Source organism: Pseudocercospora fijiensis (genome assembly GCF_000340215.1).
Source record: "Pseudocercospora fijiensis CIRAD86 unplaced genomic scaffold MYCFIscaffold_7, whole genome shotgun sequence".
Lineage (NCBI taxonomy): Eukaryota > Fungi > Ascomycota > Dothideomycetes > Mycosphaerellales > Mycosphaerellaceae > Pseudocercospora > Pseudocercospora fijiensis.
In genome coordinates this window covers 4,331,054-4,348,632 of record NW_006921538.1, presented here as the reverse complement: position 1 = coordinate 4,348,632, position 17,579 = coordinate 4,331,054, and the positions used below count along the sequence as shown (strand labels likewise).

Genomic DNA, 17,579 nt, shown 5'->3' with positions numbered 1-17,579 from the left:
GCGAGATTACAAGAACACTCCGGTATTCTCAACACATCGACTTCCACAGGGCATGCCTTTGAAATGTTCATCCCGGTGTTTGATGAGACGTCTCCGGTAGCACAAACAAAGGGCAGTCGATGGCCAAATCCGTCGACTCTCCATCGGTCGGATTCTGGACTCATGCCATTGTTGTTCTTTGTCCTCTGCACGGCTTCTCAATACCTCGAGCAACATGTCAGGATCGAATGGAGAGATGAAAAGCCTGAAACACACAACGATTGGCAGTGGTGGCACAGCATGGCGTCGTCTTCGGCAGACTCAGGTCTCAACCTCCATACCCTCGCGAGCCGAGCCTACCACCACCCACTCTTCTGGTTCACCGCAGTCTTCATATTCCGCTACCTGCGCACCGTCGTCCACCTGATCTCATTCTGGTGCTATCAGCCCGCTCCAATTCCTAGGAATCCCAAATACAAGTCCCGAGACTGCAGTGTCATTCTACCCACCGTCGACCCAAAGAATCCAGAATTCAAAGAATGCATCGAAAGCTGCCTACAGAACAACCCAAAAGAGATCCTCATCGTCACAGTCGGTAGCGAGAACAAAACACTCTGCAAGGCGGTCGCTCGCCACTACTCTTGGCAGTTCGACACACATATCACCGTCCACACATGCCCGATCGCCAACAAGCGTCATCAAGTCGCCACAGCCATTCCAAAAGCCAAGGGGAAAATCACAGTCCTTCTTGACGACCACGTCATATGGCCTGGCAAATTCCTCCCGACAGCGATTGCACCCTTCGAAGACGAAAGAGTCGGAGCTGTGGGTACGAACAAACGCGTTCGTCGAACGGACACAGGCTTCAATATTCGATCATATTGGAATATGCTAGGAGCGATCTACCTCGAGCGGCACAACTTTGAGATCCGGGCGACAAACACGATCGATGGGGGAGTTTTCGTTATTTCTGGTCGTACGTCGCTTCATCGGACACGGATCCTGCAATCGGAGGAGTTCTTGGAGGGCTTTACGAATGAGCGCTTCTTCTTTGGTTTGTGCGGGCCACTGAATCCTGATGATGACAACTATATTACCCGCTACGAGGTGAAGAAAGGCTGGGACATTAAGATTCAATACTGTGAAGATGCTTGTATCGAGACTACACTGGGCACGTATCCGAAGTTCGTCAGCCAATGTTTGAGATGGGTACGCACAACCTGGCGAAGCAACAGCTGTTCTCTGTTCACGGACCGTACAGTCTGGTATCGACAGCCGTGGTGTGTCTACGCAGTATACATCTCGAGCTTCTTCAACTTCGCGCTCTTCAACGACTTCGGACTGGCCTATCTCCTCCATCGATCTGGCTATGGCACGACAGCAGCGTACTGGACGCTTGGAGTCTGGATTGTTGCGACCAAGATGATAAAACTGACGCCTTACTTCCTTCGACATCCCGAAGATTTGAGAATGTTGCCTGGCTACTTTGCTTTCGCGTACTTTCACAGTCTGGTGAAACTTTACGCGTTGTTCACGTTTTGGAATTGTCATTGGGGTGGGAGGAATCTTGCTGCTATCAACGACCCGAAGAAGACGGATGGTGTGGATGATATCGATCCTGCAGACTTGATACCGTATACAGATCATCACGGACGAACGATCTGCAAGCATTGCGGTGGATCGTATGTGTCGGTTTTCCGGGGAGGGATGCAGGAAATACTCGAGCTTTTCTACAATGTTGATACCGGCTTTCTGACGTGGCTTGGGCTTGCAGTCGCAGGATTGGCGATCTATCTTGGACTGGAAGCCGTGCTTGAGGAATACGGGTTTGCGCGACATGCGTACTATCCCTTTGTCGGCCCTACATTGATATGTAGATGGCTTGGTGGTTGTTGATGAAGAATGTAGACCAGTTTTGTAGAAAATGCTCGATTTCGTTCGATGATTTCCAACGAGCAGCTCAGTCAAAGCTGACTAGATCTGTCTATCTTTCGTTTTCGCACTTGTCTTTGCGAGCTAATTCCCCACAAGATCCCCTACTCCTCTATACCATGCCTCCAAAGAACACCTTCAAGACCCGAAGCCTTAAATCCCTCTACTAAGAGCGCTACACCCACCAAATCCTTACGGTAGAATTCGGCCTCGACAGCGGAGAAGGCTTTATCGTCCCCTACAGCCTCTTCGGCCGAATGCACCACGACTACTACACCCAGAAGCAACGCAAAGCCTACTAAGCCCACATCGTCCGAGACGAATGACAAAGCCAGCAAACCCGTTAAGCTCTGGCGATATATAAATGCCGGTATATACACGATATGCGCGAGAAGCTCCGGAAGGTGATATTCTACTACGCTGCGCCGAGCAATTGTAGAAATTATCCTGTAAATAGTGCTATGACGCCGATTGAGGTAGTACCTGCTGCGGAGTCGGAGGCAGAGACACTCTTGATTTCGCAGGGCCTTGCTTCAATTTTGGTAGAAGCGGCACAGCTCCTCGCGTCACACCCATTGCTAGATTCTGCTGGCGATGGGCTAGAAGATGACGAGAAGAATAGCGAGAGCTGTGCAAGTTCATACAAGACGGTGCTGGTTCCCCGATCAATCCTAGGGAAAGCGATGCAGCTTCCCAGATCGATCTCACCAAGGGTGAGGCAGAGCACGATCCCTACCACGGCGACGAAGGTGAGGAACCTTGTTGACTGTTGCCGACCGATCTCCAGACTACCCAGGCGTTCTTCCTCCCGACCTAGAAGAAGAAAGCGAGACTGACCCACCAGCCCAGCGCGCGGTATCGACTTCTTCAGGAAGCACAGCTTCTCAGATCTCCGCCAGTTTTGGGAACAACATGCTGCAGAGTTTCTAGACTTCGCTGGAGGTTCGACTGGTGAGATTTTCGTCACTCGGACTGAAGAGACGGTTGGAGAATAGAGTCTAGAAGATGGTGTCTTCGACAGATCACTGTGGGTGGACGCTAATGAGTGATTTGTGATAGATGAATGTTGAGTGGAAAGGCAGGTGTTGGTACGTGGGAGCGGAAGCATGGTTATAGATCTAGACAGCGATTGGATTGAATTGGAAGGCACTCGGATAATGCTATCGCTACGACTTCAGTTAAGAGTTGGTTATGCAGCACGTTGCGGGCTTATTTTGTACGGTCTGCAGAGAAAGGAATGGCCAAAGTGCTGAATGTTGTTCTGATCCAATAACTTGTTGTCCACTTCGTCTACGAAGTTCATGAGATTTGTATAGAGTAGTTGTGATGTCGAGGATTGCTTTCAAGGCGGAGAGTTCGCGCGAGACACAGTCTTCGCAGCGGCAGCCAGAAAGCTTGGCACTTCACATGCAGGATGCATTTCTTGGCATAAAAGACATTCCAGCTCCTAAACGTGTGTCGTTGCATTGAGGCCACAGCAGAGCGAGTATCAACGTGTCTATCATTGCTTGATGAATAATCGACACAGCAGCCGCAGCTCCAGCAACAACCCACAGCGTGTTGCTGTTGCCATGAGACCCCTGACCCCGAACCGAACATCACCCGCAATCACAACAGTAAACAAAGGCTTTGATTTCGGCTCTCGGCAAGCAGTTGTGATTAGAAGCTGACGCAAGCCAGCCCTCGCCCTATATAAAGCCCCCTCCCCTGAGCTTGCCCCTGATTTTTCTTTTTCTTCTTCATACTTACATTGTTCGGGTTGGGGTTCTCAAGAATTCCTTGCAACCCCCTTGATTCAGACTGCATTGCACAGCGCGGTTCTGAGCTGGGGTGTACACCGCTACGGTGGGTACTCGAGCGCAATTTTTGCTGGCTTCCTGTCGCTTGCGATATGGTCTTTTTCATCTTGTCGTTGCCCTGTGGGTGGCGTGAGGAGAAGAGGCTTCGGTATTACCATCTTTGCTTGCTCTGCTACTTCTCGCTCACCTCGTTGTCCTTTGCTGACGGCCATTGAGCCTTTGAACAGTCGTCGAGGTCTTGCGCAGTCCTACGGTCTTGCTGTACCTTCGTGCAGTGGTTGAGGCCTTGCGCCGCCATACAGCGTCGCAGCGCCTTCGTGCAGTGGTCGAGTCCTTCCGCCGCCATACAGTGTCGCAGCGCCTTCGAAAGGTACTCATGCCTTGAAGCGTCAACGACGCATGCTTCACATCTTCGCGGCGGTGCTAATTTCTGCATTCACGCCACATTTCGCATGCTGCACGCCCTCGTCCGTCGCCCGTCTGCCCTTTTGCTGATTTGCTACTGGACTTTGCCATAGCACGATTACAAGCGAATCAGCCTCCAGCACCGCCGCAAGAAGAAGAATACAGAGCGATACTCATGGAAATCAAGATCTGCTACGTTTGCCACCCGACGAAGAGATGCCAGGCGCTGCTAAGGAACGGAGAGGTCATAATAGAAGGCAAAGGAAAAGAGGATTCGAGGGACATCACAAGGCTTGCTGGGACACGAGTGCGGCGGGTATCTGTTACTGTGATGAATGTATGCTATTGAACCTGCAGAAGGCCTCGTTGCGCAAAGGATATCGACCACAACCACCGTCAGCAGAAACTTTCGTCCATTTCCGCGCCTGACAGCGCATTCGCAAACCACAACACCACCGCTCCGCCAGCCAGACCATCTCAATCACCAAGACTCCCAAGCCTTACCTTCCCCTTCGCAGCTCGCCCTGGATTGCGCCGACCTGTCACCTTCGCCTGCTCCTCCTCCTCCTCCTCCTCCTCCTCAACCACCAATCTCCGACAAATCGGACAACGCTCCACCACACACCCCTGAGCCCTCACCTCCACCTCCTCGTCATCAACAACGAACATAACATCAATCTCCTCCACTCGCGGTGGCAAAGAAGACCAGCTGGAGTTTGGGATATCCAGGTGACCTTCGAAGTAGATGACACCATCGTGAACCTCACAGTCACGCTTAACATGAACAAACGGCATACCCCTGAATGGACTTGACCTGCGGCGTGACTTGGCTGGATGGTCTGACGTGTAGCAGCGCTCATTCCTGCAGATATCCTTGGAGCAGACCATGACGTCTGTGACTTTTCCGGTGAGGGAGTTGATGGTGCGGATCGCGGCGCCACCGTATTTGTACACCTCGTCGGAATTGTCAATGAGGGGGAAAGAGGCTGGGACGGTGGTGATGTACTTGGAATTCTGCGGGAGTCGGGATCTCAATGCGAGGTAGTCTTGGTGAACCATGGGGAGTTTTTGATGGGCTTGGAGAGCGGTCCGGCCGGTGGGAGTTATGGTGAAGATGGTTTCGTTGTCGGAGATGTCGTCGTCTTCGAGGATGTCTTGGAACCAGGATTGGAAGGATTTGCCGCCGGTGAGAGTGTTGGCTTGGTTGGATTGCGCTGGATTTTCGTCGGGCTGGACTTTGTTCACGGCGGCCATATCGTCTTGGACCTCACCTGGAGACGTACGTGCACCTTCATCCACGGCGTCCGCTTCTTTGTCACTGGGTTGCGAAGCTGGCGGTTGAGTTACCGTACTAGCCGGGAAAGTAATCGTCTTCGTCGTTGGCCTTTCCGCCGTAGGATAGCGGGCTAGTACTGACATGGCTGGGCTAGGAAGAAGCGTTGAGGTGCTTGAGAGGGCGGATCAAGGCAGTATAACTACACTAGTACCATTGACAGCCGCCTGCACGTTTGCTGCTGCTCGCGCAATTGCAGCGACCGCAAGGGGCCCAGCTGCTGGAGACAAAGAGACCGGATTGATCGCGCGAGACAGATTGCCACTAGCATCCTCAAGCAACCAGTTTCGACCGCCGATGCGTGCTGCCTCAGAGACGATGATGTCTCGGATCTCCTCGCGCATGTCGAGTTCGTCTTGAGTGTACGGGCCATTTTGGTTCTGAGTCGACTGAAAGATATGGCCCCAAATCTCCCAAGCCTTGCTTGCATTTTCGCGCTGATTGAATTCATCATTGATTTGCTATTGCGAGTAGTGTGGCCTCCCAGCTGCTTCGAAGCCGGGACCGCACATACGGCCCAAAAGATCGTAGGTATCGCGAGAGTTGCACAGGAACTCCTATCGTAGAGTCTGGATCGTGTGACGCTCTCGATCAGTCCACTTCTTGGCTCCGCCGTTGGAGTTTTTGTTGCTGGCTATGCTGGGGGAATATGCGAGGAGAAGATGATATTAGAGAGCTTGGATTTGAATGCCTGAATCGGCTGAGTGTTATAGGGCGGTGGAGTCGAGTAGGCCACCAAGCGTGTGGCGAAAGAGAAAGTTGACCGTGGCGAATGTTGGTGTAAAAGTTTACATGTCAGCGATAGAAACATCCTTGGATGTTCACTTTCGCAGTGCTGGTGAGAAGCCAGGCCAGTAAACAGATTCCACCGTGACGGCAGGCTTCATCATTCAAGCCGTAGAATTTTCGAACCATACAGGGACCTCCAAGCATATACGAACAAGAGTGACAGTCGAACTATCAGGAGATGTCGTACAGCAACATATAACAAAATCGGCTCCATCGATGCTGTTCTCTCCCCGTTGAAGCACTAGATAACGACGATGAAACTTGTCGCAAGGGCAAGAGGAAGCACATTTTCGGCTAAGAGACATGAGACATGCCAAAATCGGCCGAGAAACATCGAGAGCAGATAATTTCGTTTCCTGCATGTAGCCGAGACAGAAAGGGAAGGACTGAACCTATTGATTCTGCTCTCATTGATTCGATGACGGTGACGAATCTTGGATTCATCAATTTTGACAAGAAAGACATATGAGGCTGTACCCAACGATTAAAGTCAATTCAATCCTATCGAGTATTATACAGCTTGCCAATCCCTTTTCCTCTAGCCTCCTAATCCGATGCTCCTGAGGTTGTTGGCAAATCTTCCCAGTTCTCCTGCCCATAGCTTCCTATCCTGATGCTCGTTTGCCATTCGTGTCCAGACGTACAGCGCCGCGATTTCCAGCACGCGATCCTGTTCAGTTCGTAATCATGTTCAGCGACCTTCCTTTTCTACCGTTCCATCATGAGTTCTTGGTGGGTTTTGCTTCTCTCACTCCGTAGAGCGATGGCGTCTGATTGAATGTGATGTCCGAAAGCCCTCTCAGCAGCGGATATCATTTCATCCTCGATCACCGTGGAAGGCCCCTAGCTTCGCGTTGGCTACAGTACGTGCAGCCATTGACATCGCACACCACAACGCGGTACACCTTCGCTCCCAAGCCAGGACAGACGATGACGACGTTCGCGAGGTCAAGCGGCTGATCAGAAGACGCCGGGAGGTTCTCGCAGATATCCTCTGGCTGGAACAGAAGACGGCCAGAATGTTCATCGCGAAGACACTGGCGCAGGTGAACAAATGGCAAGCCTTCGGTTGGCGATTCCAAGTTCTTTTCTGCTTTGCGCTTGCAGCCAGTACACTTGTTGGTGTCGCAGACCATGAATGGGCCTGGTTTTTGGAGCGATGGGGCGATCATCATCACTTGACCGCCGTGGCGGTAGAGAGGGGTGTCTTGCTTCACCAAGGTGAATCCGTCTTGGAGGCGGAGCTTGTCGTCTGCCACGAAGAGGTTCTTGTAGTGGACCATACGGAGAGATCCCTCGGCGCGCTCAACGTTGGCCAAGTCGACGGCTGGCTCGTCCACCTTCTTCCCATGAGGATGAGACGCTCCAGATGGCTTCGTAGCTGTCTTTCCGCCGCTTGAGCTTCTGTCTGACTGACTCCGAGCGTTTTCCGGAGCAGCGGCGTTGACTTGAGATGTGCGGATCGACAACATGGTGTGTGCTCCCGGCCTAGAAGATGCATTGCCAAGGTTGAATTGGTTCGAGGTAGCACGATCCTGGCCGTTGTACCGAGATGGTCCAGTATTCATGTGAGTCGCCGGCTTGCTCTCACTCAAAGCGATGGTGGACAACTTCTTAGACATTGCTCCATTCCTCATCGAGGCGGCCGGCATACCCAATCCAGGAACTGCGTCCTGTGGACGAGAGGTCGGTTGTGTGGGCTCATCAATGAGATTGTCGTCATCCAGGTCCATGGCGTCAGGATCGCTGCCCTCTTCCATCTCTTCCTCTTCCATCTCGGCATCATTTTCATCGCTCTCGCTTCTAGGATCAGCATAGATGGGACGCTTCATCTCACGGCGTGAGCGCGGCTGCTTGTCTCCGAGCGCTGAACTCTTCTTGACTGGGCGCTTGTTGCGAGCAGACTCCTTGTCGGTCTTCTTGCTGACTCCGTTCACACTGCTCGCCTTTGCGCTGATGCCGCGGGCTTTCCCTTTGCCCTTCTTGTCCTTCACAGCATCGCTCTGAGCAGCTGCAGTGTCGCGCCCCTGGACCTTGCGCTGACAGGCATTGCAGCCACACATGATACCAGAGTCGACTGGAGCCGTAGGAGCCTGGAGAGTGATGGGAGGCGTACAAGCGTTTGCAGCAGTTTGCAACTCCTGGCGGAGTGTTTGGAAGTGCGCCTGCTCTTGTGCCGTGTGCTGAGTCTGATCCTCTCCTTCTGGTCTGCGGTTTGGGCGCGCGATCGTCTTCCACTTCGCGGACTTTCCCTTGTAGTGGCGGAACTGCCAGGTCTCCTTCAACTTGGTGGCATTGTACTCGCGGCCTTGACTCATGTGCTGTGGGAATCGCTGGTGCCAGAGCCGCGTAATATCCGGTCCTTCGAGGTAGGCATGCTCGACTTGAATGATGTGGAGCGTACTGTACTCATCGTCGGTCCAGTTGTAGTTAGTGGTCTTGGTCAGCGGGTCTCCGCGACCGGCGGCAGGCATGTTGACGACGTTGATGCTCGCAACTGGCAAGTAGAGGCGTGTGCTGAGCTCGATGGCTAAGCCCCTGGGATGATGTCGGCACGATTTTGGTGCTTGCGGGTGTATTCTCTTGGTCTGGTGACTGTCAAGATGTCGTCGGAGGAATCCTTGGGTAGAGGTTGGGGGAGCGATGTAGGAGGAAGATCGACGGGGTGCTGGTACAAGTTAAGCTGAACATCGCGTCGACGCTTTCACTCGAATGCGAATCACTAGCGCGAGGAATTTACTTGCGCCAGGCAACCAGGCAACTCGCGCCCCAGAAATCCAGTGACTAGCCCTTGGTATATATCGTTGAAAACGTTATCGTATAATAGATGATTGAGGCAAGTAAGTGACACAGTCGATGGGCAGAGTACATCTATAATAGACGATTCTGACAAGTAAGTGCCACAGTTAATAGGCAGGGTGCATGTGAAACTCTTACATGAAGCAGCGCTTGCTGTCAGACAAGCGTCTCTTTGGCACGCAGCACAAACTAGCAAATATGTTGCGTGACTGGCTGGCTTGCCCTCGTAGTGTCTGTTCCTCCAGGTCTCTCGAAGCTTGCCTGAATTGCAGTTGCGGCCCTGCTTTCTGCGCTCCTGGAAGCGCTAATGCCACAGGCGCTCCAAATCCAGGTCACTCAGGTCTGGACATTCGACCATGAGTATATGCAATGTACCGTGCTCATCGTCGGTCTATTGGTGATTGCCATTGATCCTCTGCAAAGGCTCTCCGCGACCAGCGAGAGGCATTTTGGATGGCTTGAGGTTCGAGCCTGGCGGAGTATGTCCACGGTTGTGACCGAGAAGATCTTCTGTCATAGCTCCGTCGGCTGCTTGAGGTCGCGATTCTCGTTGTATATAGGAAGTTCGTCGAAGTGAAGTTCGTGAAATGTTTGAAAGAGGTTTGATAGAGGCGCTTGGAAGATAGAAAGGGAAGTGTCGTGATGCCGATATGCCCAAGTCTCCTCGAGCTTGCTGGCGTTGTAGTTCCGACCAATCTTGCGATGCTCTGGGAAGCGCTCATGCCACAGGCGCTCTTTCTCAGATTTGCTGAGGTCCGGGTGCTCGACCTCTAGGATGTGTAACGAGCCGTACTCATCGTCGGTCCACCTATGGCTGCCGCCGATCTTGGCCAGTGGCTCGCCACGACCAGCTCGAGGCATCTTGGGATTGTTGGCGCTCGAGGCCAGCAGAGAACGTCAGGAATTATTGCTGTCGCCGTTTCGCTGACTGGTGAAGTTCCTGGTCGTTTATGGCTGTGGAGATGGCTCGCGAGGTGATGTTGTGAGGAGTTTGAGAGAGGAGTTTGAGAGAGATCCGACCAGGGTAGATGGAATTCAAGGGGAGTCATCCTCAGGACGAGTGAATTGAACATCGCGTTGGACCCAATGGGCGCGAAACACTAGCGCGATAGATTCGTGAACCGGATCAACAGCGGCCCCACAAATCCCGTGACTCTTCCTCGGCGTATAATTTTGAAAATCCTTTTTATAGTCGATACAATCAATAGAGGCATATCAAGTATTCTAAGTGAGGACAGACAGATCCTATGAGTCAAGCCAGATGTGCAGAGGTCTTAAACATGCCAATGCTTGCTGCGAGACAAGCGTTTCTTTGACACCCAGCACAGACCATCGCAAAGCTTTGCCTATTAGACATCTACATCCTGCGGCTAGCTGGCCAAAAACCCATGGAATCTCTATACACTATTATGCGCCCGTCTTCAATCGTAAATCATCAAAAAATCATGCCTCGGCGCTTCGCACTCTCTGCTGTCGCAACACGTGCTCACAGCCAGAAATCTGCACACAAAGAGCGAGATAAAGAGCATGAAACCCAGAACAATATATTGTGCACGTTCGGACAGTCTATGCAGGTATAGTTTGGCCTCAATCGATATCTCTCAGGACAATGCCTTCTTCATGGATTATGAAGAAAGTGAATGTTGTCACAAGCGTCAGGCAGGGACGTTAAAAGAGCGAGTATAACCACACCTCAACACAAAATTGATTAGCAACACGACTCTTCAAGATCACACAACACGACTCTTCAAGATCATACAACACCTTACACCAACCACTATAGCCTCCGTTGCCTCGCCGGTCTCTACACAATTAGACGCCAGTTGAACCTTGGTCACGTATCGGCAACATTTGCTACGCTTTCCTGGCGAACAGGGTACAAATCACCGGCAGTCATGGCTAGCGGCAAACGTAACCAGATCACTAGGTCCGGGACATGGACACGAGAAACCCGGATGGTCCTATTCATGCTCTTCCAGATCTTCAGCTTCAGCGACAGCCAGGATGAGACGGTCCGCCAGCAGCTTGCAGACATATTCATCGCACTGTATCCGGACTTTGGAGAATTCAACTTCTACAACCTCTACGACCGGAACATCCAACGCCTGAAGAAGGGCCATCAGAACGCGGACTGGAAAGCCATCGATCGCCCCAATGAATGGAACAACTCCACGTGGGATGCGAGTGAGCTTGCCCATTTCGCGGCACTGAGAAGCAACATTCTGCGCGAGGCTGCGAACCTGGGTATCTCAATTGCCTACAAGACAAATCCAGAGCGAAAGCACCTACCACTCATCCCAGGTCTTGTCGCGGGTCCCACAGCGGTCACAGCAGCTTCTTCTGCTCAAGGTCCTGCGATCGTACCACAAAGCTCGCAGCCGCTCGCAACGGCAAGTCAGAACACGCTCACAGCTTCATCCTCCGCTAACGTTCAGAACAGCAACGAGGGAGAAGACAGCGAAGACGACAAGGTCAGCGACGATGAGATCGATGCCGACAGCAACCACGAAGACACCACATGGCAAGACAACGTCGTTCAGGGAGCCAACCCAGTCCAAGCACATCAGTCTCCCTCTATGGATCAACGTCACGACTCTGAAGAAGAAGACGACGACATGGAAGACATCACCTGGACTGGTCGCGGCCCACTCACTCCAGACGAGATTCAGCAGCGAGCCATTACCTCCATGAACGCTGGTCTCGTGACGGATAACCCAGAAGCGATGGTCAATGCGCGTGAGCCTGGCACGTATATCACGCCTTCATGGGTTGTTACGGAAGAGGAGCTGCAGCGGGAGATTGCCAGGTTCCATGAAGCGATGACTGAATGAAAGGAGTTTGGGGTGGATAAGCGGCTGATGTTGAGTAGAGATAGGTTGCGAGATTCTAGAGCATGAATAGAGATTTTTTTGGGGGCATTTTGAAATGGGAGTAAATAACCAAATTTGACTGGATCTGCACTTCATGAGTTTTCATAAGCACGACGTAGTACTTTGTTCCACTTTCGTGTAAGTAGTATCTAGCTCCATGTCTCGAGCCGGCCTAAGCATTTCTCACCTTATACTATGCCTAATAACAACCTTATCAAACCCCCTAACCCCGAAGCCCTTATCTCCTCGTTTGCAATAGCTTTTATAACTCTTACTATCTAAAAGCCCCTCTAGCCCTTCTAATCCCATTCCCTTCCTCGCCTTAATAAGCGCAACTATTATTTTTGATTACCTAACGCTATATTATTACTACTATTAAGTACCTTACCCTCACTTGGAGTGGCGTCTCCGGTATTCGAAAGCTAAGGTTAGCTTATAATGTCTCGCGCCCTTAGGTTAGTATACTCCTTAATACTACCTCTAACGCTTCTATATTCTTCTACTATACTTGCAAACCTACTACTAACCTTAATGCCTTACTATAGTAGCTAGGCTTCGAGCTACGGAATAGACATAGTAGAGAATGCGGTAAGGCTACTTAGAGTGTCTCCGATTAGATAACGGCGTAGAACATTAAGGCTATTAGCGTTATTAGCGGTAATATAACGCAGGACGCTAGTATTAGGCTAGTAAGAGCTTGTATAAGTTTCGGAGACAGTTATAGCGTCTGCTAAAGGAAGGATATAGCTATTATAAGCCGAGGACGTACGTAAGCGAGTATTATTAATACTAGTAAGGTTATCCGAAGGTGTAGCCGCATAGGAGGGATTGCTGATATTCGGATCCGGAATTTTCCGCGAGTACTACGAGGTGCTGCTTAAGACGAAGCCTATACGCGTGTTTGGTGTATTGATTGTATTGGGCTGCTATAGAGGCCTCACTGACGGCAGATCTCGACTCATCTGGACGCGCTCAGCTGTCGCAGGTTTCTTGGCTAGAGGCTCGCTGGTTTTCTGCGCCTCCGCGGGATCCGGATGGCCAGCAAGAACAAACTTTGGACCAAGACGACGAGACTTGGGAGCAGAGCGCTTAGCCAGCGGGAGAGCGTGGAAGGGTATCGTAGCGGATGTTGTAGCTGGAGTAGCTGTGGATACTGTCGTGTTCAGCACAACCAAAGAATCTTGTGAGTAGCTAGGCGCAGCCTAAACATTAGACGGCACCTTGAGTATTCCAGATTGATAATGGCTGTAAAGCAGGAGCGATAGTTGGTGCAGGAGGAGCCGCAACAGGCGGATTCGTGATAGGAATCTCGATTTTGAGAGCCTTTGCGGCGTTGATGATCTCTGCCCGTACCGTAGCACGGTCTTGTTCCTTCTGTGCCGTATAGACAGGCTTGATGATGTGTCTCGTCCACATCTGCGACCTTTCGCTCTTTTCACGGTTGTTGTAGTCGTCGCGAACCCACTTGACCGTCGCACTGGCGTTGTACAGTCGTTGAAAGATTCGCACGTTTTCAGGCCAGTCAAGATTCATTTCGTAACGCATGATATCGGAGGCATGGCGCTCCTATTGTGTCTAGAGGTGTGGCATCTTAGAATCAAATGCGTAGTTTCTACGCGTTGTCGGAGCCTTTGGAGTGTCTTCCTTCTTCGAGCCTGGCGAAGAGATCCAGGATAGCTGGGTGGTGGTAGAACCTGTGGCTTTCTTAGCGATGTGATCGCAATGGATATTAGAGACAGTCCTGTAATGTTTACAACTGAAGTTTTATATACAAGCTCAAGGCGAAAAGGTATACGATGAGTTCGGGGCGGGAAGCAGGGATCCCGCGAAAAAGACGCGCTAGTAAACTCAAACGAAGTGAAGTTTTCCTGTCCGCTCCTCGAGTCAGACAATATTGCCACAGGAAATAGACTCACACCCGAAGATATATGGCCTGAGAAGTGAGACATAAATAAGTAATTGAAGATGCTTTCGTTGTTTCGTAATGCCGGAGTTCTATTGAAGAAAGCAGTTTGCTTCTGTGCCAACGAGCGCCCTCGATGCCTTTCTGAGCGCCATTTGCTCTGCGTGCCCTACTCGAGGGCTCGAAATCTTAGCCTAATACACCTGTATGTCCATTTACCGCATTATTCTTGACGCTTATAAAAAATCCCTCCGCTTCTATGTGCATCAACGGAGCAGGCTTGGGGCGAACGATTTCCTAGATGCCATCAGCAGAAGACTCAATAGCCTGAACTCATCAGTACTCACGTATTCGGCTTTTCCACCAAGAGAATCTTCATCCGCAGTGCAAGAACGCCCAATCATCCTTCGCGCGCTCTTCCTTCGACATGCGACTACGCTCGGCGAAATAGTCGCGCGTACCGCCATAATCTTTCTGCGGCGGCTGGCTGCCATGAATGTTGGATGTGAGCGCCGTATTGTGCTCACTTCTCTTCTTACGCATCGCCTTCTCGTTCTTGTTCTCGCCGTCGACAACCGCAAGCTTCTCTGGCTTCTTCTCTCCCGGCTTCACGCTCGAGGCGCTGGCGCCGACTTGCGCGACATTTATGTTCAACTTGAAGGTGGTAGACATCATGACCTGAGAAGTAGTGCCGTACAATATTTGAGTCTTGCTCTGTGATGGTTTTGATTCGAGGGTTGTTGCTTTTAGTCAATCTCTCGAGGGGCGCTGTTTGGGAGTTGTGGTTTTGCAAGATCGTCTTTCGCTAAGCGTGAGTGGAAACGTTGAAGAATTTCTGGTGACTGGAGCTATTCAGATAGGAGCTGCCCGGTGCGCGTAGCAACTGATTCACGTGCGGCATGTAAATCCTCAAGTAGGAGTGAATGGCGAGTGCCACGAAAAGTCCGTGATTATTGATGTTTTTGAGCTACCTGTTTGACTACCATGGGCAGACACTTGTCTCTTCATTGCTTGGTCCCTCGTGCATCGATTCATGGATATGGGCTACAGCTTCTCCATTGTCCGCTGCGGCGATCCTTCGGTTGGGGGTCAATCCTCATGAATGAGAAGCTTCTTTCTACCCTCGATGTGGTTGTACTTGCACATTGAATGTCCTGATGCTTCGTGGGTGAAGGGAAGTCTTTAGTATGGCGCATGGAAGGGACTATGTAGAGGTCGAGTAGCGAATGTACAGATGAAGGGGCTTCGAGAACTCTTAGAGCCGACTCTGTCTGTCAAGGTGAGCCAGGACTGCGAAATGACCATTCATAAACGAAAATCAGCGTCGCTCGGCTCCAGATCATCTCCAGCATCTCGTCATGCGGTTGATCCACGGCCGTAGAAACAGGAACGGCCGTGCTCCAACGGCCAATCCCGCAGCAAGTCCACAAAACAGTTCAAATTTGCCCCTGACTTTTTCCCTCCACTACACTATACACGGACTGCCAAGGACTCTGATGCTCCTTCCATGAGCACCAGGTCGAGAGCTTGGTCCAAGATTGATGCACCGGGAGTTGCAAGGCTGACTGTTCTCTAATGAAAGGCCTTTACTTCTCCTAGCCGTGTCTACTGTCTGCGGGTTGTCCTATGGCGAGCGCAGCGGACTTGAGGCTTACATTTTTACACACCCTTCGGTGGTTATCAAGGCAGAATCGTTCACGATGACCCATTCAAACATCAGGTAAGTCAACTCCCCTTCTCACACAAACACATTCGGGCATACAAGGGCTTCTGGTCGTCTCCATGGCCGTGAAGTCGGCTATGCTGCCCAAGATTGATGGAACAGGAGTCGCAAGGCGCATACTGTCTTCGCTTCTCTCAGCCGCGTCTCCTGTCTGTGGTCGTCTTATGGCGAGCGCAGCAGATCTGAGGCTTACATTTTCTTCGCCGTCGTTGTGGCACGATTGCTAACTGCCGCCTAGGTAAGCACAATTTCCTTCAGTCACATACACACTTCGGGCTTTCGAGGGCTTCCGGTCTTCTCGATGGCCACGGAGTAGATAGGGCCGCCCAGGAAGAACGTGAGAGGAGTTGTAAAGCCGGCTCATTTTTCACGGTTTTCGCTTCTCCTAGCCACGGTCATAGTCCACGGGTTGTCTCATGGCGAGCGTGGCGGACTTTCGGCTTACATATCTCCCTCGCCGTTGAAAGTGTCGCAGAGGTTCGTGATAGGAGAAAAGCAGCAACCATCAGACTGACGTGTTTGTTACCAAGAGTTCCCTTTCTGCGCTATTGCATCCAGTATTCTCGCCGCAAAAGTGTATCCTTTGGGATCAATCAAGCTCGGAGGCCATCGCTTTCGTAACCACAACATCTCACCAAATCCTGCCCACGGGCCCGCGAGCGGCAGCTTGGCACACGAACGGATGGCATACACGCACTCATTAGACTGCGGGGGATATATTGACTTGGCTCCAAGGCCGACCAGGAGAAGGCCAAGGCAACGAGAGGGAGTGGCTCGTACGGAAGTCTTCGTCACGGCTCATGGATTACACGAAGTCGCCACATGAATCAGACAACACTGTCAACTCCACGGGCGACAGAGGAGGCGACGCGCTACAATGGGCTTGTCAGATCAAAGACTTTGCAATAACAAAGAAAGACAACGGTGCTCTTTGACAAAATACACGTCTTACCATATCCCTTTGTGAGAAACGCAGTACAATCTCATTGTCGTTTGAGAAACACTGCTCACTCGTGAGAAGAATGGATTGTTCACCTTCCACGCCTCGCCGCCAGACGAAGATAAAAGCTGACTGAGGAACGCTTCCCTGCTCCTCCTTTCCACTTCCATTCCATCAAAGCTACATTCTAACCGACTCTGTTGACCAGAGTCCCACCAGATACCAGCCTTCCATCGAAAAACACCCACAACCATTCAGCGCTCTTCAAACTCAACTCATCACCCACAGCGCTCTCCAAACACCCCCCTACCACCTACAACCACAGCAATGGCCTCCCAAGACCCTCGCCCCCACATCTCCTACCGCACCATCCCCGACTTCCGCACCCACCTCATCGCCATGATAAACGAAGTCTCCACCAAGGAACTCAAAATCTCCACCTGGCTCTTCCAAATCCCGGAAACCAACCTCTCCGCCCTGAAGTCCGCCCGCGAAGATTTGGAATCCGCAGTAAAAACCCGCGTCGAACTCACCGAAGCCGCCGTAGCGTACGACTTACAAAACATTCCGCCTGCGCAGGAGAAAGTTTTGAATGAGGCTGCGTGGGCGATTAAGATTGGGACGATTCATGGGTGGGATAAGGGACCGAGACGGCCGCCGAAAGCGTATTTTACGAAGGGGACGTGGATGGAGGTTCGGGAGGGGTGGAGTTTGAGGAGCTTCAAGACGGAGAGGGAGGGGAAGGGGAAGGGGAAGGCGAAGGAGGGGGGGAGGGAAGAGGCGAGTAGCCTTTATGATGGCAGTTCATGGGGTGCTCAGTCTGGGCCACCACAACTGGAGGATGATCAGGAGGATTTAGGTCCGAAAGGTGAGAGTTTGGAGGAACTGGGCTAATGAGCTTTGGTTCCTCGCATTACGATCACGCCTGCTGGAGATGCGGATGGCAAGTGATTGAATCCTGGTTGATTTGAATCATTGGCCGTGTGTGTCTCTTTGAGGAGAATCCTTCTGCTGATCTGTGGACAGGTAGGTACTGCATTCTGCCTCAGCTTCTGCTTCTCTGATGATTGAGATGGAGCGGTGAGTCGCAACGGTGAATCAAAGCTC

General features: G+C 51.6%; 5 protein-coding genes across 5 annotated transcripts; 3 read left to right on the top strand and 2 right to left on the bottom strand.

Annotated features, from left to right (window-relative positions):
* Positions 1 to 279: 279 nt before the first annotated feature.
* MYCFIDRAFT_84684 (glycosyltransferase family 2 protein) lies at positions 280 to 2,213 on the top strand (the record flags this gene model as incomplete). Its single annotated transcript, XM_007931364.1, has 2 exons — positions 280 to 1,579; positions 2,113 to 2,213. 2 exons carry the CDS (start codon positions 280 to 282, stop codon positions 2,211 to 2,213), a joined length of 1,401 nt encoding a protein of 466 aa, XP_007929555.1.
* A 4,570-nt stretch (positions 2,214 to 6,783) lies between these two features.
* MYCFIDRAFT_177601 (uncharacterized protein) lies at positions 6,784 to 9,108 on the bottom strand (the record flags this gene model as incomplete). The annotated part of the gene is made up of 6 exons (XM_007931363.1): positions 6,784 to 6,945; positions 6,990 to 7,035; positions 7,069 to 8,767; positions 8,794 to 8,920; positions 8,946 to 9,027; positions 9,089 to 9,108. The coding sequence occupies 6 exons, from the start codon at positions 9,106 to 9,108 to the stop codon at positions 6,784 to 6,786; spliced, it is 2,136 nt and encodes a 711-aa protein (XP_007929554.1).
* A 66-nt stretch (positions 9,109 to 9,174) lies between these two features.
* On the top strand, positions 9,175 to 12,082 carry MYCFIDRAFT_177600 (uncharacterized protein; the record flags this gene model as incomplete). The annotated part of the gene is made up of 20 exons (XM_007931362.1): positions 9,175 to 9,241; positions 9,267 to 9,281; positions 9,309 to 9,529; positions 9,556 to 9,618; positions 9,646 to 9,795; positions 9,824 to 9,838; positions 9,871 to 9,992; positions 10,024 to 10,096; positions 10,141 to 10,264; positions 10,289 to 10,299; positions 10,337 to 10,342; positions 10,365 to 10,585; positions 10,617 to 10,672; positions 10,696 to 10,703; positions 10,749 to 11,842; positions 11,871 to 11,879; positions 11,906 to 11,911; positions 11,938 to 11,967; positions 12,006 to 12,042; positions 12,074 to 12,082. 20 exons carry the CDS (start codon positions 9,175 to 9,177, stop codon positions 12,080 to 12,082), a joined length of 2,337 nt encoding a protein of 778 aa, XP_007929553.1.
* Positions 12,083 to 12,783: 701 nt separating this feature from the next.
* On the bottom strand, positions 12,784 to 13,964 carry MYCFIDRAFT_177599 (uncharacterized protein; the record flags this gene model as incomplete). The annotated part of the gene is made up of 6 exons (XM_007931361.1): positions 12,784 to 12,795; positions 12,848 to 13,086; positions 13,127 to 13,472; positions 13,523 to 13,784; positions 13,825 to 13,901; positions 13,935 to 13,964. 6 exons carry the CDS (start codon positions 13,962 to 13,964, stop codon positions 12,784 to 12,786), a joined length of 966 nt encoding a protein of 321 aa, XP_007929552.1.
* Positions 13,965 to 14,016: 52 nt separating this feature from the next.
* Positions 14,017 to 17,556, top strand: MYCFIDRAFT_177598 (uncharacterized protein; the record flags this gene model as incomplete). Its single annotated transcript, XM_007931360.1, has 19 exons — positions 14,017 to 14,525; positions 14,560 to 14,647; positions 14,690 to 14,739; positions 14,777 to 14,890; positions 14,917 to 14,977; positions 15,011 to 15,172; positions 15,197 to 15,361; positions 15,392 to 15,419; positions 15,459 to 15,597; positions 15,635 to 15,743; positions 15,791 to 16,047; positions 16,091 to 16,322; positions 16,364 to 16,417; positions 16,451 to 16,545; positions 16,610 to 16,671; positions 16,699 to 17,340; positions 17,371 to 17,419; positions 17,471 to 17,490; positions 17,522 to 17,556. The coding sequence occupies 19 exons, from the start codon at positions 14,017 to 14,019 to the stop codon at positions 17,554 to 17,556; spliced, it is 2,871 nt and encodes a 956-aa protein (XP_007929551.1).
* Positions 17,557 to 17,579: the final 23 nt, after the last annotated feature.